General features: G+C 31.0%; 1 protein-coding gene across 2 annotated transcripts in view; it reads right to left on the reverse strand.

Annotated features, from left to right (window-relative positions):
- Positions 1-15,887, reverse strand: part of LOC134693379 (ER membrane protein complex subunit 1-like) — a 31,820-nt gene extending 15,933 nt beyond the window's left edge. For both annotated transcript variants that reach the window (XM_063554166.1, XM_063554167.1), the window contains exons 1-11: positions 15,749-15,887; positions 12,369-12,493; positions 11,524-11,589; positions 10,444-10,546; positions 9,036-9,061; positions 8,247-8,334; positions 7,602-7,760; positions 6,909-7,017; positions 5,600-5,752; positions 2,772-2,843; positions 1,428-1,526 (exon numbers count right to left, since the gene is read on the reverse strand). In XM_063554166.1, coding sequence (XP_063410236.1) covers positions 1,428-1,526; positions 2,772-2,843; positions 5,600-5,752; positions 6,909-7,017; positions 7,602-7,760; positions 8,247-8,334; positions 9,036-9,061; positions 10,444-10,546; positions 11,524-11,589; positions 12,369-12,493; positions 15,749-15,846 — 1,098 coding nt within the window. In that variant the 5' untranslated portion in view covers positions 15,847-15,887. The remainder of the gene's footprint in view (positions 1-1,427; positions 1,527-2,771; positions 2,844-5,599; positions 5,753-6,908; positions 7,018-7,601; positions 7,761-8,246; positions 8,335-9,035; positions 9,062-10,443; positions 10,547-11,523; positions 11,590-12,368; positions 12,494-15,748) is intronic.
- Positions 15,888-19,794: the final 3,907 nt, after the last annotated feature.

Consider the following 19,794-nt stretch of genomic DNA (forward strand, 5'->3'; position numbering starts at 1 on the left):
ATAGCTGACTATGCGGTATGGGCTTTGCTCATTGTTGAAGGCCGTACGGTGACCTATAGTTGTTAATTTCTGTGTCATTTTGGTGTCTTGTAGAGAGTTGTCTCATTGGCAATCAAACAACATCTTCTTTTTTATATCATTCTATTCAAGTAGTATTGGAGAAAATGTATGACAAAATATTTCAAAGTTCATCTAAATAAGATATTGAAAAGTTTAAACCTTCAGCAAGATAAATTAAGTAATTGATAAATGCAAAAAGTTTTTACAGGTAACAACTCATTATTGTCAAGCTGTAGACTTAGTTCGAAGTCATTCTTTACTAACATACATACTTGTTAGACTAGAAAACAAACAAGGTGAATGCAATAAAGCTCCGGCACTGAATGTGGGTATAATTCAATTACACTTATTCATATTAATTCCCAAAATAATGACTGTCTTAAGGCTAAAACCACTCGCTAAATTATGGAACACCTAATCAACAAATAACAAAATCAACTAATGTCAGAAATTCTAATGCACATAAACGTATGCTACTTTTTCTTTAAACTGATTTATCTTTTTCAAGTATCCCATTCTGTAAAAGTGCATTCTCTACAAATGTATCTCCTGACAATTTTTTATAAGTTGTATAACATGCATTTCAGATAGATATATTTATGTGCTATTCATGTATGATTCTGAAATATGTAGTTTATACTACTGTGTTTTCACAATAGTTGTAATCTGGTTTTGACAGTCAGTATATAAAAAAAGTTTGCACAAGATTTAATTATTATGATTTTGGCAGTGACCATTGTCAAAATATTTCTTTAGTATTGAAGTCTAATTTTTATTAAGAATTTTATTTTTAATGTATGTAAAGAATTAATGTGTTTTGTTTATATTTTGTAGATTTGATTTTTGATTTTTTGGTGTATTAACGCCACTTTTAAGCACTTATTTTGGGCTCTTATGTGGATTCGAGTGCACTGCCAGAGCAAGGTATGTTCTCACAACCTCAGCATTGACTGGCAAGTGATTTCAGTAGTAGCTACTTATATTACACCACTCAGCCACCGAGGCCCCTATATTTTGTAGATGTTTGATTGCTGTCTTTTACCAGTATTGTTGATCAAATTTAGATTTTATAATGTATATAAAGGACATTTTTCGTAGATGTGCATGGTTTCCATATTGAAAACATGAACTGTTTTGAACAATATGTTTGATACAATAGTGTAATCTCTGGATCTTGTTATAAAAATTGAGATAGTCATTGAGCCTAACAGTACCTTTATATGTATTTAGTTTTCTATTATGCCTTTATCGTATAAGGGTACATATCTGAATGTGCTCAGATATGTTTGCTATACAAAAGTTTAGAGATTGAGCACATAAATACTTTATGTTCCTTTCAACACAGTGAATTTAGAACATAACTTTACCTTTAATGGCAAACCATGGCTTAGACCTGCACTTATTTTCTGTTTTAAATCTGTTATTTCACCTCCAGACTCAAGGTCATATCCAGTTAAGGTCAACTCCTACAAAATGAAAACTTTTATGAATAAAAATTAGTGTATCTACTTCTTATTTTAATGTACCATATAAGTCTTCTTTTTAATATCATGCTTGGTGTTGTAGTCAAATAGGACATGTAATGATTTGGTTATTAGTGCATCACATATTTCAATAGTTTAATAAACTAGATGTGTCAAAACGACACGAATGGCCCCATCTCAAAAAGTTTTAAAAAAAGATGATGGTAGTCTCACATATCAAAAATCAACTCATAATTTGAAGGGGTATAGAGAAAAAGTCTGTATAATTGGGATTTTCAACAATTTTCAAAGTCATAAACCCTTAATTTTGACAAAAATCAGAGGAGCAGAACCTAACTTAAACTTGATCTGTAACTCATCATGGTTTAGTCACATACCAAAAGTCAACCCAATATCTGAAGGCGTTCAGAAAAAAAGTCCATATAACTGTGATTTTCAACAATTTATCAAAGTCCAAAGCCCGTGATTTTAGCAAAAATCAGCGAAATGGAACGAAACTAAACTTGATCTGTAACTCATGATGTTTAACTAACATACAAAATATCAGCCCAATATTTGAAGGCCATATAACTGTGATTTTCAACAATTTATCAAAGTCCAAACCAAATATTATCAGAGCGTAATGAAACTTAAACTTGATCTGTAACTCAACATAGTTTACTCACATATACCAAATATCAGCCCAATATCTTAAGGCGTTTAGAAAAAAGTCTATATAATGGTTTGTCGCTGATTGACGAAATGACAAAATGACAGAATGGCAGAATCACTGAATGACGGAACGACAGGATGAAGGACAAGCTTAGGGTAAAACTATATGGCACCGAGAACTTCCTTGCAGGGCCATAAAAAAAAACTATCAAAAATGTTACAAACAACTTTATGAAAAAAATTATCCACAAAACAGTACAAAAATAAATACTACACACAAAACTTATGCCTAGTAACAGAAACTGGGGGTGAACTTAGGTGGTCTGAATGGTTAGGTTCATGGTTCACTAAATGTTCATTCTTTGTATTACTAGTACACATCTATGGATTGTCTGAGTTATGTATTGGCTTGACTTTACTCCAATGTTTCTATCTTATTTTACTTCACTTTAAAACAGATACATAATGGTCTCATTTTCTATCCTGATAGCTTGTCTTTTTTTTTTTTTTTACATATGATGTGGATATTTTTTTATATTTCCTGTATATGTACATGTGCAATTACATAATAGTTACCTGGTCTCCAGATTTCTGTAATGTCAGTAATACTTCTTTATTGTCTAGCTTGGTCACTTCTGCTGCTGACACCTACATGCATATAAATTATTCAACAGATGATAAAAAAAAAGTATGTCTCATCAATCATACCATCAAATGGCATTATAACATAAATTCTAATAGCTATATAAATTTGAACTTAAATTTTTTTTCTGCCATAGCAGGAATAAACTTTTTCTCCTAGTTTTCATCATCACAACAGAATTATTTGACCGACCAGACCATCATCATTTATTTTTAAAATGATGTTCATTAAACTGGTTTAAGCCAGTCTTATCAAAATCCCTGTGGGTCAAAATTGTTTTTTTTTTTTAAATTTGTAAAAAAAATCATGGAAATGCCAATTTAAAGTTTCTCTTGAACTATGACTTAAAAATAATTTGTATTTCCCTAAGTATTTAAATTGGTGTAAAACATTCAATGCAATATTTAACCAGATGCTCCGCAGGGCGTAGCTTTATACGACCGCAGAGGTTGAACCCTGAACGGTTGGGGCAAGTATGGACACAACATTCAAGCTGGATTCCGCTCTAAATTTGGATTGTGATTAAATAGTTGACACAGCATAGGTTTCTGACACAGAATGAATGTATTCAAATGAACTTAAAATTTTTGTTTTCTCTTAGAGCAATTCACTATGCTGTTGAATATTAATCCTCTCAAAAAAATGTTTGAAGAAATTTTCTTTTTATTTATGAAATTTCAAATGAGAAAAATTTAACCCAATTTTTTATTCACATCCCCCTTTCCCTTATTCCAAAACTAATTTCAATTAAAATATTCTAATGGAGTTTGCAACAATTACTACTCATTTAAATACATGATGTAAACAAACTGCTTGTTATCACTGAATGGTAAAGATTATTTAAATTTATCAGTTGGTAGTAAAAAGTGAATATACATTGTATATTGTATATAACAAAGATTTAAGTTGATTCTGGACAAAGAAAGATAACTCTAATTAAAAAAAATTCTTGCAGATATTTCTTGCTTACTATACTGGACAAAGAAAGATAACTCTTAATTAAAAAAAAAATTGCTATTTCACAATATTGTGAAATTAGATATTTCTTGCCATTGCACAATACTGTGCAATTGAAAAGACTTGCTATTGCACAATAAATAATATAATTTTAGATCCTGATTTGGACCAACTTGAAAACTGGGCCCATAATCAAAAATCTAAGTACATGTTTAGATTCAGCATATCAAAGAGGCCCAAGAATTTAATTTTTGTTAAAATCAAACTTAGTTTAATTTTGGACCCTTTGCACTTTAATTTAGACCAATTTTAAAACAGGACCAAAAATTAAGAATCTACATACACATTAAGATTTGGCATATCAAAGAACCCCAATTATTCAATTTTTGATGAAATCAAACAATGTTTAATTTTGGACCCCGATTTGGGCCAACTTGAAAACTGGGCCAATAATCAAAAATCTAAGTACATTTTTAGATTCAGCATATCAAAGAACCCCAAGGTTTCAATTTTTGTTAAAATCAAACTAAGTTTAATTTTGGACCCTTTGGACCTTAATGTAGACCAATTTGAAAACGGGACCAAAAATTAAGAATCTACATACACAGTTAGATTCGGCATATTAAAGAACCCCAATTATTCAATTTTGATGAAATCAAACAAAGTTTAATTTTGGACCCTTTGGGCCCCTTTTTCCTTAACTGTTGGGACCAAAACTTCCAAAATCAATACCAACCTTCCTTTTATAGTCATAAACCTTGCGTTTAAATTTCATAGATTTCTATTTACTTATACTAACGCTATGGTGCGAAAACCAAGAAAAATGCTTATTTGGGTCCCTTTTTGGCCCCTAATTCCTAAACTGTTGGGACCGAAACTCCCAAAATCAATACCAACCTTCCTTTTGTGGTCATAAACATTGTGTTTAAATTTCATTGATTTCTATTTACTTTAACTAAAGTTATTGTGCGAAAACCAAGAATAATGCTTATTTGGGCCCTTTTTTGGCCCCTAATTCCTAAACTGTCGAAAATAAAACTCCCAAAATCAATCCCAACCTTTATTTTGTGGTTATAAACCTTGTGTCAAAATTTCATAGATTTCTATTAACTTAAACTAAAGTTATAGTGCGAAAACCAAGAAAATGCTTATTTGGGCCCTTTTTGGCCCCTAATTCCTAAAATGTTGGGACCAAAACTCCCAAAATCAATACCAGCCTTCCTTTTATGGTCATAAACCTTGTGTTAAAATTTCATAGATTTCTATTCACTTTTACTAAAGTTAGAGTGCGAAAACTAAAAGTATTCGGACGACGACGACGACGACGACGACGCCAACGTGATAGCAATATACGACGAAAATTTTTTCAAAATTTGCGGTCGTATAAAAACACAATCATCGAGAATATTTGCACATTTAATTACTGTAAATTCAGAAATTAGTGCGTGCATTTATTATTGCGATTTTGTCATTTTAGACTTAAATGAGATTTTAATTTTTACGATTTTGAAACAAATTCTGTTAAATTAATATCAAATATTTCAAAATGCGAGTTTAAATTATTGCGTTTACAACTCAGTCGCATTTTTCGCAATAATAAAAACCTCGCATTAATTTCTGAATTTACAGTAATCATGAATCCCGAAAGCAGGTATAAAAAAAATTCACGAGTCTTCTACGAGTGGCTTTGGTACACATGTATCCACAAAAACCAGTACTCCATATATAATATGGAATATAGAGTTGATGAGTATAAACTTATTAACAGTAGCTTATTTATGTCATAATATTGTTTATAACTTACACCTGGTAACTGCTTAACGACTTGCAACTCATTCTTCACTATCTTCAAAATAGCTAAATCATTTCTTCCAAGTCTGATCAACAGTTCAGAGTAGTCTCCCCTGTTAGAAACTGGTTCTAACACAACTGGTCCAGAAGGAGCCAGACCAAGCTCCTGCAATGAATAAACAAAAATGCCTTATGTTATCTATGTTTAAACAAGTGAAAATGCAAGCTACTGCTCACTGATGATACCCCCGCCGCAAGTGGATAATATTAATAGTGTAAAAATATGCAAGTGTTCAGTAAACAGGAAGTTGTAGAGTGATGAATCTGAAAACGCATCACACGGTATAGCTGACTTAAATAAACCCTGAAACCAAATTTCAGAAATCCTTGTATTGTAGTTCCTGAGAAAAATGTGACGAAAAATATTCATGGGACGGACGGACTGACGGAAGGACAGACAGGTAAAACAGTATACCCTCCTTTTTTAAAGCGGGGGTTATAATAAATAATTACAATCTAAGTACACATGATGTATTCTAAATCCTGAGTTTACTAACCTCAGCATCACATAGCTATTTATCAAACTTTCTAACAAGCTCAAAAGGATAACATAATCCAGTGACAGCTAACAAAACATTCAGACCAGTGCGAGGTGCTGACTTGAACTTAAATTGAATTCTGAAGTGTTAATTTTTGTGATGTGTTTTAGTGTAATTGTGACTTTGAAATAAAAAAAACAACAGATAAACATATTGTTTATTTTGTTTTTGGTTTGTCAAGAGTGTGCAGGGATTTTGTTTCCTTAAGTTATAATAAACTTTAGTCTTCTTTTTCATTCCAATTTATTATCGGCCAACTCATTTCTGTACCTTTTTCAAACTTAAATAAGGACTAAAAGTTTCCCTATTTAAAGTTGTTATAAAAAAATTATATAATGTCACTGCAATGGCACCAGATTGCTTAATTCCATTTTTTTTTCATTAATTGGTCTACAGTCATTTGACAGTACATGTACGAAAGCACCAGAATTTTGCAGGTGCTATATGAACTCTTGTTTTAAAATGCAATGTTCTGAACAGCAATAACGATTGAAATATACTGATTCAGGAAATTCTTTTGAAGTAACAATCTCTTTAACATTTACAATGCACTTAAATCAATCAATAGTAAAAATTTGACCACATTTATACTGCACCTGTCCTGTTAGTTGATAAATTAAAAATATTCATTTCAACTGTACCTTTCACCTCTATATGACAAGACCTTTGACATCCATATGATAACACCAGTTGTACAATTTACTGTCGTTACTATAAACTTACCGATATATCAGTTGGTTTGAAGACAGGACCACTGACCAGGTCTAACAGTTGTAATGTTAAAGTGTCCTGTTTGAAGCACAAGTAATAACTGCTGTCTACAACCTCACAACTGAAAAGATAAAGACAAATTATTGCACATGATACATCATGTACATGTTGTAATTTTGTTTTCTAATAAAAAGTCAAAATTCTAATTCACGCTTTATAAAGTAGTTTTTTTGTTCTGTCCATCCTACCAATAAAAATCAAGTTTGTAAATTATCAATTTCAAGAACTTTTCATTAATTCCTTGTTTTTCAATGGTGTATCAACTTTGATAAGGTATGTTCTTTAATTGTAATTCTTTGAAAAGGTGTTTTCGGACTTTGTAGAAACCATTACAATTTTAAAACAGTTGTAAAATACTTTTGTAAATTAATACAGTGATCCCTCCATGTACTGTCTCATTTTATATCTTCTTTCATTTCTAACTTTTGAATGGTGAGTGTACTCTCATTATAGGTAAAACTGTAACTTAACTAGAAGCATTTACATGGCAAATTAAATGATAATAGCATTAGACATTGGCTCAAGAGATCATGGCAGATGTTAAATGTTTTTTTATTTACTAGTCCCTGTAACATTGTAAATATGAACAATCTACAGTCATCGACAGTATATAAAAGTGATATTTAGTTAGAAAACTTTCCTCACCTGGTTTCCTTGTTTATCCATGCAGCAGGAATAGACTTCTGTGAACTGATTACTCCTTCATTATTGGCTTTAACTATGGTAACATGTGCTCCAGGCAAGTGACCAATGGCTATTACCTCATTTCCACGGACTATAACTCGATCAAATACAGTTCCATCACTAAAACATACAACAGAGATATATAAGTAAATGTCATGATATTCAGAGATAAAACTCTGTAAATATAAGATTATAGTTGAGTGATAGTGTAATGCCTTGATGTTCAATCACTTCGGTAAAAAACTCTCAACTGTAAGCTTGCCATTTAATGAGGTCACTTGTCCATAGAAGATATGAAATTTCTTTTTAATGCCTATTTTGCTACTATCTTATAGAAATACTAATCCTGTGTCCATGCTACCCTTACAAGGATTTACAATGCTTTATTCTGTTTTCTATCGAAAGACCTCAGGGAATCCCCTGAAAGCTAAAATTTATTGTCTGATGATGCAATGACATCTTTATAATTGTGACCTTCTCATTGGGTTGCAATCTCACTGATACTAACTTGACTTAACCCACATCTTCTTTTACAGAGAACATTATCTTAAAAATATAACATGAAAGATGGAAGCACAATAAAGATAGAGTTACAATAGTTCTTACCTATTTGGTAGTGAAAACTTCCACTTCTGTTTTCCATTCATTAAATCATAACTATATACTCCATAAGGTGTAAGTGCTATTACTTGATCTGAAATAGTTTTCATACCTTATAATTAAAAATATTAAAATTGAGAATGAAAATGATAAATATGTCAAAGAGACAACAACTCGACCAAAGAGCAAACAACAGCCCAAGGGCCACCAATGGGTCTTATAAATTGAAAGGATAAGTAAAATCTATCATTGTTGCAAGGTAATTTTATATCATTATTTTTTTTTCAAGTATCACATCTTTTCCTCATCAAGAAAAATATTATGCAGTATGATCAAAAATCAAATTGACAATTAAATGAAAATATTTAATAAATACAACACTTTGCAGTATATTTAAAAAAAAAAAGCATATCCAAGCATTTTACTGATTTTAAATTTTCTTTAAATTTTAAATGGTTCATTTCGATATTTTCTATTTGGTTAATAAGTATTCTCATCTGAAAACTTATACTGTATGTGGGAAGTCCAACATCTTAAGACTGCTAGCCTTTTATATCAAAATATATGATGTATACTGTGGATTCATTATTTTTAGCTGGATACTTATTTTCATGGATTTCTTGGGTACAGATGAACCATGAATTTAAATGTTCGACAAATTACAAATTTTCCATAGGCTTGTATGCAGACTTTGGCATAAACACGAAATTGAATGTCCATGAAAGTGTAAGTTTTGCTCAATCCACGAAATTTGGTACCCATGAAAAGAAATGAATCCACAGTAAATAAACTTACCATTGCCTTTGATCTTTATATCAGCACTGAAAAAGGAGAATAAATATATGCTTACAAATCATGAGTTTTTTAAGTTGATATCAACATTTCTATAATAATAAGAGTTTATAAACAAGATATACAGCCAAAGATGTGTTGTCTTAAGTTTCGTCAATGTTTTCAGTCAAAAGAAAAATTGTATTAAACCATGTACTAGAACACTACCACGACATCCTCGGTTGACTGAATTTAAGCACCTTCTCCTTATTTAAGCCTGGATTTTTAACCCTTACCATGCTGAGTTGTTTTCAGAAATTGTCTAAATTTCGAGTATTTGCAAAAATATGCAAATGATATGCAAATGAGCTGTACCCTGATGCTGATGCATACTGATTACAATAAATCTAAAATAGGTGATCACAAGGTGGGGTGGTCGGGGTGAGGAGGCGGAATTTTTTTGGCGGGAATTTGCCCCAAAGTTGGTCCTCAGGTACAAAAAGCGTCAATTTTGACCTTGTTTTGTTCTTTTTCTCGACCTGTAAGTCCGAGAGATGCTAATAGATGCATCCATCTGTAGTTTACATGTAGCGTGGACACCAGTGAACACTTTTATCACAACAGTTGTTAGGTCGGAGTGAAACTGATCTGGGTTCATCAGTGTAAAGAAGGTCATTTGCACCAAAATTCACCAAATTTCGGAATTTTTCAAATTTTGAACTTTAACTGGACTTGCAACCGGAAGTAGTCGTTTCCTCTGCGTATTTTGATAATAGACACGACCAGTCGTTATGTGCCTTTAGGTTAACGGTATTTGTCAAGGTTTCAGTCCTCTGAACTCCGTGATTCAGACCTTGAAGGTAAGCCCACCCCTCCAAAAAAAAACAATTTTGTCCGATATCAAATTTTGAAGTTCGTATTTGAGCTCAAAATGAATATTTAAAGTGAGAAACATGACATGAATAGTTTCAAATTGAGGAAACGTGTATACACTACGAAATAAATGGTATTACGATGACCTCTAAATGTATGGAGCGCCATTGATGCCAAAATAACGGTATTCTGGGTACGGCCGTAATATTACGGCCCCCGCACGACAAGGGTTAATATTCCTATTGTCATCTGAAAAATTATAAAGTCATGGTGATTATGAAGGGAACAGATTTCTCGGCTGTCAAATCTTTTTGTTTTTAACCTGTCAAACCTGAAATTGTTAATCATTGGTAATATTAATTATGTGGAAAACAAAAGAGCATGGAATGGTGAAATTTTTAGTTATACACACATTTTAAAGTGTCTTATGTTTTATTTTTGCTTGGATTTTTAGTATATGTATTGGTAAGTTCTTAACTGGCCACATGCCATCGTCCCTTATTTTACTATGCATTATGAATATTTATTCAACTAGACTATGTCCTATCTCACTACCTACCCTGGTCTAGCTATGTGATGGACAGTATTTTCCCAGCTGAGGGCACCAGTTTCTACTTTCCAACTCCTAACATATCTCCCTCCACCACATACACCAACAAAATCTATTGAAAAGAATATTTATCAATTTTTAATATCTACCAAAATATATACAAAATATTTTTAAAAGAATATTTATCAATTGTTAATATCTACCAAAATATAAACAAAATATTTTTAAAAGAACGGTTATCCAATGATTAAATCTATCTGTAAAGTGAATTCTTTGTTACTGTAAGCATGGTAAGTTAAGAAACTATTGCTAGGTTTTTATCAATGCAAATAATGGGACTGGATGTGTATCTCAAAAAAAAAAGAACTTGCATTCTGATTTTTTGATACATTTATCTGTGTTGAGCAGATTTCCCTTAAATTCCAATAAATAATCTTGCAATATTTAATGCACACAATAATTTATGAATTTACAGTAATTTTAGTATGAACATGCTCATGGTAAAATTTCATTCAGAAGCAAGATATACATGCAAGATGTGACAATATTGTTCGTTTTTTTTAATAAAGGTACCAGTGTTAATGATTTATTTGAGTTTTATAATTATCTCCCTTTAATGCATTCTGTAATCTATTAGATCTTCGCAGCAGATTTAGATTCAATTTTGATTCTTATGTATTTTTGTTATTTAATAAAATTCAAATCATAGAAAGGAATTTACATATTCACACTCAAATTTATAAAATTTATTAGTATCATAGAGTGAGGCAGCTGTAGCAAGTTAATAAAAGGCTTCTGCACTATATTTTGTGTATGTCAAAAGTGGTCTAAATAATAATATAACACTATAAACCTTAGAAGATTAAAATATCAAGTCAATACCAAAGGGTTTTGATTGGGTTCCATAAAATCTTTACCCCAAAACTCCACAAGAAACGTTGCTTTCAATGTGATAATCATATTCTTGTCCATATAACAGATATTTAACATTTGATTTTTTTTTTTGAGAAACAGAAAAGAAGCATCAATGTCCTTTTTTCAGCCAATAAAAAAAACAAAATAATGATAAATTCTCCCTTGCAAGCTCACATTTATCTTGATGGAATACTGCATCAATAGTTCCTCTGTCATTGTCTTCTAATATCTGTCTCCATGCTACAACAGAAAATGTTTATCATTGTCATTTGTGCATGAGGAATACAAGAATTTTCAGCTCTATTCTGAAAAAGATGCATGGTAAGGCGAAGAACCTTGCAAAAGACACTTTAATTTACTTCATGCATCCCATGTTGTGTCCACTCTTTTTAATGATATGTGTATGAAACTTATAACTGCTTTCCAAAATAATTCTTTTTATGATAAAATGCAAAAGGAAAAAAAGATGATAAAAAAATGTTTCAAAAGTTGTTTTTTCAAGTAAAGGAAACAAACCTATAGATTAATTTTGGTTGTTAGTATAAATGTCAATTTCTTGCCACAGCTTTGTGTTTTTTTGCCCGGTACTTTGGTTAACTCTGCCAATAAAACTGACTGTCTGACATGAAATTATCTGTACAATGTGACATTTATGGTTGACTCTGCCCTATTTAAGAAATATTAGCTTGTACACACAACAATGCTCCAATGCTTTAGGTGCTATTGATCTAGAGATATTTGATCTACATGGACATATAAACATGATAAAGCTTTAAATGTAAACAAAATCCAACCTACCTACCCACATGCTGACAGTACATGTATGGGTCAGCATTCAGCAATGCTAAACCAACAATTTTTTAAGTCCTTGTGGTGCAAGGCCTAATGTTTGGCTGCTGCCTCATTGAAATAACCCAACATCTCTTTTTGTATTTTTATGATAAAATTCAATAATTCATCCCTATTACAATCATGTATCATGTAGAATGTCAATGTAAGAAATATAAGTTATCATTTACCTATAGAACCATTGTAGACATTTATTGATGCTAAAACATTTTTATCTGTAGTAACCAGTAGCTTTTTACTTGGATTTGATTGATCCCAATACAATCTCTCTATTTTTCCTATATATCTTTGTGTCCTGCAAATAAATAATCAGTTCATTATAATTAATATCAGTATATATACATATAGCATGTATAGTCACAACGATAATTATACTGGTGAGTCACTCAGTCATGGCTAATTTAGATGAGTCCAAAAGTCTGTAACTGATACTTTATCATTTCATATGAGTTCTTTAAAATGCAACAGGATAATATTGGTGAATATAAGACTAGGTTTTAAATTAAAGAATGTCTGATTGCCTGGAACAAGTGAAAGCCATCATCATAATCATCAGGCAAGCAAAAAACTACAGTTCATACATTTTTTTGGTCTAATTTACAATAAACATGATAAAATTAAGCCCATCAAAGTTTGATTCTGTTGTTGAAGTTGTGAGATCAGACCTGAAAATGATAGAGACATACAATATTATCCCAAGGATTTTTGGACCACCAGGGTAACATGTGTTGATAGCTTCGTGAAATGATTCATACAATCAGTCGCATCGCTTAGCAAAATTTCTAGTTTCTGTAGTGTAGTTTTAATGTCTTGTTTTGTTTTAATACTGTGGTACTGTGTTATGTAGACATTAATTCAGAAAATTATTGATAAAAAAAAGTTTGAACATATATATATTCTTCATGTACTTTAATCATGTTTATTTTTATTTTAAAAATATTTTTAAAATATTCATCTACATTTAAACATGTTAAAGTAATTAAATCTTTTAACATGTTTAATAAAAAGTTTTATAAAAATCAATTTGCATTAAAACAAAAAAATAAAATAGAACAAATTAACAGTAACGAACAAATATATTCAATTTAAAGAAATTCTAGTTTCTATATCATAAGTGTACATGTTCTAGAAATAAATTGTTGGATGTGAAATGATTCCTGTCATGAGGAGATGTAAAATTCTAAAAGACGTAAATATTTTTTTAACCAGTGAGTTTCTATCTTAACTTTTTTTTAAAGAAATTTTTCATAAATTTTAAAACAATAATCACATAATCATAAAATTGAGATCTCTGAATCATTGCTAATCATTTTAATATCACACTTCGTTGTACAAAATGTACCATTCATTTATACAAAGTAATGAATCAATGTCAGTTGCATGTAAATTCTTGCAACTCTCTTGCAACATGTGCAATATAATTATAAGAGTATAATTTCACCAGGGTTCAGTATATATATGACTGAAACTGTTTGAAAGGATTTACTCCCTGGTACTAATAGTTTATACTTATTCAGCCATAAACAGTTGAGCTAGGAAAGTTCTTCTTTCAGTTGCTTAATGACTTATAACATGCATGAATAATAGCAATTATTGTTTATCAGATAATTGAATTTAATGAGGCTACTGGCGTATGTTGTTTTTGTTTTGTATTATAAATCAAAAGTGTCTGCTTACACTGGCTTACAATTAGGAACGCCTCTTTTTGTTTAAATGATTACTGTCACGTGCATTTTATTCTCAAGAGTGTAAAGCACGTTAAAACTTTCTCACATAGCATCTGTTTAGCTTCGTACAAACATTTCGTTATACAAAAAAATCCCACCCACGCCTCCCAATAGATTTATTGTAAATATTTTAATTACTACTTATCTGTTATATTAGATTGTAGTGAATGCATTTATTTGAACGATACTGCTGTGCCAGTTTGTTGTATTTTTCAGCTTCACGCTGTATGACAGATGTTGATGAATCGATGGACTTTGTTAACTGAGAAGACATGGAGAAAGGATTAATTTTAAAAGTGTAGATTAAATGATGCAAGACATTTTTATTCGTTTGAATGCTGATAGGACATTAGCAGTGTATGATTGTTTTAAGTATGTCGTCGTTGATTAGACATTAGCAGTTTATAATTGACTTTTGACTCTATCGTTGTTTTTAATTGCACTAAATATATTTATGCATTGATAACTTGAAATGTAAAGCTAATATTTTGGTCATACAAAAAACGGGGATGTCGCAGATCCTTTTAGGGGGCGGTTCAGGGAGACAATAAACGGACTTGGAACTGTCCCCCTCTGGCACATATCTCTACCCTACCGGCTCTATAGTGGAGGGTATTAAATATTTTCCTAGGGTTCACTCTTGTCATCGAGAGGAATCCCCTCCACTTCTGGTATCAGAAGGGAGGTGTTATCTCCGCAGTACACGTAATTCAGGTTGTTTGCATATATAAAATCGGAGAGACAGTTGTTTTGCAGAGGTTTGTGTAAACAGAGGGGGGTTCTCCGTCCAGTCCACTCTTGCACGTAGGAGGGATATTTTGACACTTATGTTATCATAGGGTCCCCGATATGCTCTTTTCAATCCTTTGGCTATCGGGTTGTTTGTCTCCCTGGAACTTGTTAAACATTTTATCTGCGGCCTATCAAATATCCACACATACATAGTTTTGTACATATACATGTTGTATTAGTAGTAATAAATATTCTGTATTCTTTCTACAATTTTATTGTTGGTTTTTCAGCGCCAGTGGTCCGTTTATTAATGTGCTGCCTTGTAATACAGATGTCCCAGGTTCAATCCCAAAGGACAGAGGCAAGCAATTTTGTAATGAAAATCATGCTCTCCCAACAATAAATACACAGTTAAAAGAATTACCTAGCCAGGGAAGTGTTGACAAAAATGGTTGAAAGCATCAACATACAGTGTAGTATAATGACTCTTGTCAGAAGTGCGGGAAATGTGTCTGGATTATTTTCTTAGTACTTATAGTAGATACTTAGTCAGCTGTAAGCAATTGAGCTAATAAACTATTTCTTTAGCTAAGTTAGTTAACGTATGTATGTACTGTAAATTCCTCCAATATTCGAAGAACCCCTCGAGAGCTGCGAGGGTACAGTGGAATCCATGTACATTTTGTACACTACTTATCGGAATAAACATATTTACACTTTTGTTAGTTAAAACTCCAGTCTGGGTACCAGAGATGTGTGTGAGAGGGTGAAAATCACCCTTCATGTGTACTGACATTTTTAGCTTTAACACGCTGCCTTGTGAAACAGAGGTCACTGAAGAGACAGGTGATTTTGTAATGAAAATCATGCTCCCTGATTACACATGTACACAGTACATAATACTGAGTTGAAAGAAAAATAAGAAATCATACTTTACTGCTTCTACCAGACAGCGGCCACCATCAAAACACTGATTATACTGACAAATTGATTTAATCAATTTTTACACCCTCCCCCCAAAATGTTTCAACTGCTCTACGGTTGCACATATTACTTTTTTATGGTTTGAACAATTTTACAAAATACATTACCAATCAAATTTTCCAACTTGATCTTCATAAAGACCAGAAACATGTAAAATCGCAGTGCTTAGGAGGAAAAACGATAATTTAACAATACTCGAAAGCATTTTTTTTCCTTCAGCCACCGGTAACGTTTTGTATCTCTACGAGAAAGAGTTCATCGATTCCATGGTTATTTCGTCCCACAATTCATTCGGCCCATTCAATACTACACTCTCAGGTAAACCGTCATTCAATTAAAAAACTTTAAGGTGTTAGAATTTACTCTAATCATTATCTGTCCTGGACAGGCCATGTTATCTACTTACATGTATGTTCATCAATATCACCTAGACTTCATTTACTCTCTAAAATCAAGAATTTTCTAATATCGATTCCAGAAAATCATTTCGTAATAACAGATATATATATATGAATACATGAATATATCAACATAACAAATGAAAAAGAAAGAAAAAAAAACAAATTGTTTTATACACATTATACATGTTATATTTACTTTGAACACTATTGGAATATATATAGTCATGTCTGTGCCAGTTTTTGAATTTGTTATTAATTATGATAAGTAACCTTACTATCTCATCTTGGAATGTTCAGGGGCTGGGGAGCAAATGCAGTGATGAAACTTTTAACTCATATTTAAAACATGATATAAATATACTTCTTGAGACATGGAAGGGATCAGACTCTAATTTAGATATTCCTGAATTTAGCACTTTTCAGAGATGCCGAAAGAAAAAAAGGCGATCAAAGAGATTTAGTGGCGGCATTATTGTTTTATATCAATCAAAATATAAGAAAGGCATAACTGAAATGCCACATATTTCTTCATCAGAAAACAGATTATGGTTCAAATTAAATAAAGCCTTTTTTGGTTTGAATAAAGATGTTTACATTTGTGCATGTTATATTCCTCCTGTTAGCTCCAATTATTATGATGATGATTTCTTGAATCTAGAAAATGAAATATCTAATATTCCAAAGACATCTAATATTTTAATTCTTGGTGATTTAAATGCTCGAATTGGAGAAAAGATAGATTTTATTGATAATGAAAGTCTGTCTCTTGACTCTCTGCAAAATGTGCTGCCTGATGATTATAGTGAAGATTGTACTATTCTCAGAAATACACGAGATAACATTTTTAATACTCAAGGTCAAGGTCTCATAGACCTCTGCATTGCTTCCCAGCTCCGTGTGTTAAATGGTCGCTTTGTAGGTGATATTTTGGGTAATTTCACTTGCCATAAGTCATATGGATCAAGTGTTGTTGATTATGCTTTGGCGGACATGGACCTCTTAACTTCTATTAATTTTTTTCAAGTTGATAGTGCCACATATTTATCAGATCACTCACAGATTTCTGTTCATATATATTGTAATATTACTCCTGATTTTGAGGAAGATTCTCCTAATTTTATACCTTTACAGTGTACATACAAATGGGAAGCTATTTCTAAAGACAAATTAATCGACACTATTAGTGATTGTGATGTATTACATAAGATAGTCTCTTTTGAAAATAATATTTTTGATGAAAACAGCAATGGCATCAATAAAGCCTCAGAACAACTAACAAATATTTTTGATAATTTGGCAAAAACGTCCTGTAAAATAATAAGACACAAAAAAGTAAAAATAAAAAAGAAGAAATCATGGTCAGACAATGAAGTTAACGATTTGAAAAAAACAGTGGTTGATTTAGGCAATAAAATGCGTTCTAAACCATTTGATTTGCAGCTACGTCATAATTTTTTTTATCAATGTAAGAATCTTAAAAAGATGATAAAAAGGAAGAAATATATATTTAAGAAAAATATTTATGATAAACTTTTAAATTGGAAAGAAACTGATCCAAAACAGTACTGGCAGCATTTAAATTCACTTAAAAATGATGATAGTAGTTCTTCAAACTTAAGTAAACTTATTAATATGGGAAATGTAAGTCAACATTTTCAGTCCCAGGGGAAACCTGAAAATATAAATGTACCTTTTATGGATAAAATAGATGCATATGTTAAAGATTATAAAAATATTTTAAAGGAAAATGTATTGACAGATGCACCTTTTACTATAACAGAAGTTAAAAAGTGTATAAACAAATTAAAAATGGGGAAAAGTGCAGGACCAGATAGAATTGCAAATGAAGTCATTAAATATTGCAGTTATGTTACATGTAAATCCATAACTAAACTTTTTAATTTAATTTTAGAAACAGGTAAATATCCGATTCAATGGAGAAAGTCATACACTATACTAATTTTTAAATCTGGAGACTGTACTGATCTTAATAATTATAGGGGTATATCTCTCCAAAATTGTATTGCAAAACTCTTTAGCTCTGCATTAAATAATAGACTAACATTACATTATGAAAACATTTTTGCAAATCAACAGTTTGGATTTAGAGTCAATCATAGAACCACAGATAGTTTGTTTATATTAAAATCTTTAATTTCAAAATATGTAAATAAAAAGAAAGAAAAGATATTTGCCTGCTTTGTTGATTTACGCAGAGCATTTGACACTTTGTGGCATAATGGGTTACGATACAAACTCATAAAAAATGGGCTAGGGAAAAAATTTTATGAGGTAATTAGTGATATGTATAACTTAACAGAATCTTCTATTAAAATTGATAATAAAATCTCTAAATCCTTCATATTGGAAAGAGGTGTTAAGCAAGGGGATAGTTTAAGCCCTACTATTTTTAATTGTTTTATTAATGATATACATCAGATTTTTGACAATACTTGTGAACCTTTAGTCCTTCAAAAATCTGAATTGTCCAGCTTAAGTTTTGCAGACGATTTGGTTATAATGTCAAGTTCACATATAGGACTCCAGAATGCAATAAATAAACTAGAGAAGTACTGCTATGACTGGCAATTAACAGTTAATACTAAAAAAACTAAAGTTATGACGTTTCAGAATAAATTTTCTCCCACCCCTGTGGTATGCTATAAAAACATCCAATTAAATGAAACTAAAGAATACAATTTTTTAGGAAACATTATTAACTATAAGGGTAATTTTAAAAATGCTATACAAGAACTATCAAAAAAGGGATTGAAGGTCCTATTTGCTTTAAAAAGTAGATTTTCTAACTTTCAATCCATCCCTGTTAATTTATCATGCAAACTTTTTGATGTCTTAATAAGACCTGTTTTATTATATAATAGTGAGGTATGGTTTATGGAAGATTACTTATCCATGTTTAAATCTTTGAAACGTTCAGAACAACATGGTTCTGTTTGTGATACTTTGTCGTTAGAAGATAAATTTTGCTATGAAATGATTCATAATAAATACTGTAAATCTGTCCTAGGACTTAGGAAAACTGCATGTAATATTTCAGCCAAAACAGAACTGGGCAGATTTTCTATGGCTTCATTTATTAAACCACAAGTTATGCTATATTTCTGTAGATTTCATACCCATGATATTAATCCTCTGTTAAAAGAAGCCTATGAATTAAATAAGTCCCTGCATAATGATGGTTTTCATAGTTGGTATACATTTGCTCTAAATATTTTTAAAGAGACTGGATTAAATGCTAAAGATTTTGAAACTTGTGATAAACCATACAATAAAATTAAATATTCCTTAAAGATGAAGTTTAAACAGGTATCACATGAATTTTATACAAAAAAAGTCTTGAATAAACTTTCTTCTATAACAGACAGTTCGAAATTATTTCTATATGGTCAAATAAAAACTGAGATAAAAATTGAAAATTATTTACTAAAAGAATCAAATTTTAAAACCAGACAATTAATTTCTAAATTAAGGGTTAGTGACCATAACCTAGAAGTTGAAATGGGAAGATATAAAAATGTACCCAGAGATCAAAGGTTATGTAAACTTTGTAATAAAATTGATGATGAATACCATTTTTTACTATACTGCAAATTAAACTCAACTTTAAGAGATTGCTTATTTTTAAAGATTTATAATTTAAATCCTGATTTTACAAATTATCAACCACTTTTAAAGCTAAAACAACTTTTAAATCCTAAATCTGAGCTTTTGACAGAAATTGGTGACTTTAT

The sequence above is a fragment of the Mytilus trossulus genome, chromosome 12, assembly GCF_036588685.1.
Source record: "Mytilus trossulus isolate FHL-02 chromosome 12, PNRI_Mtr1.1.1.hap1, whole genome shotgun sequence".
Lineage (NCBI taxonomy): Eukaryota > Metazoa > Mollusca > Bivalvia > Mytilida > Mytilidae > Mytilus > Mytilus trossulus.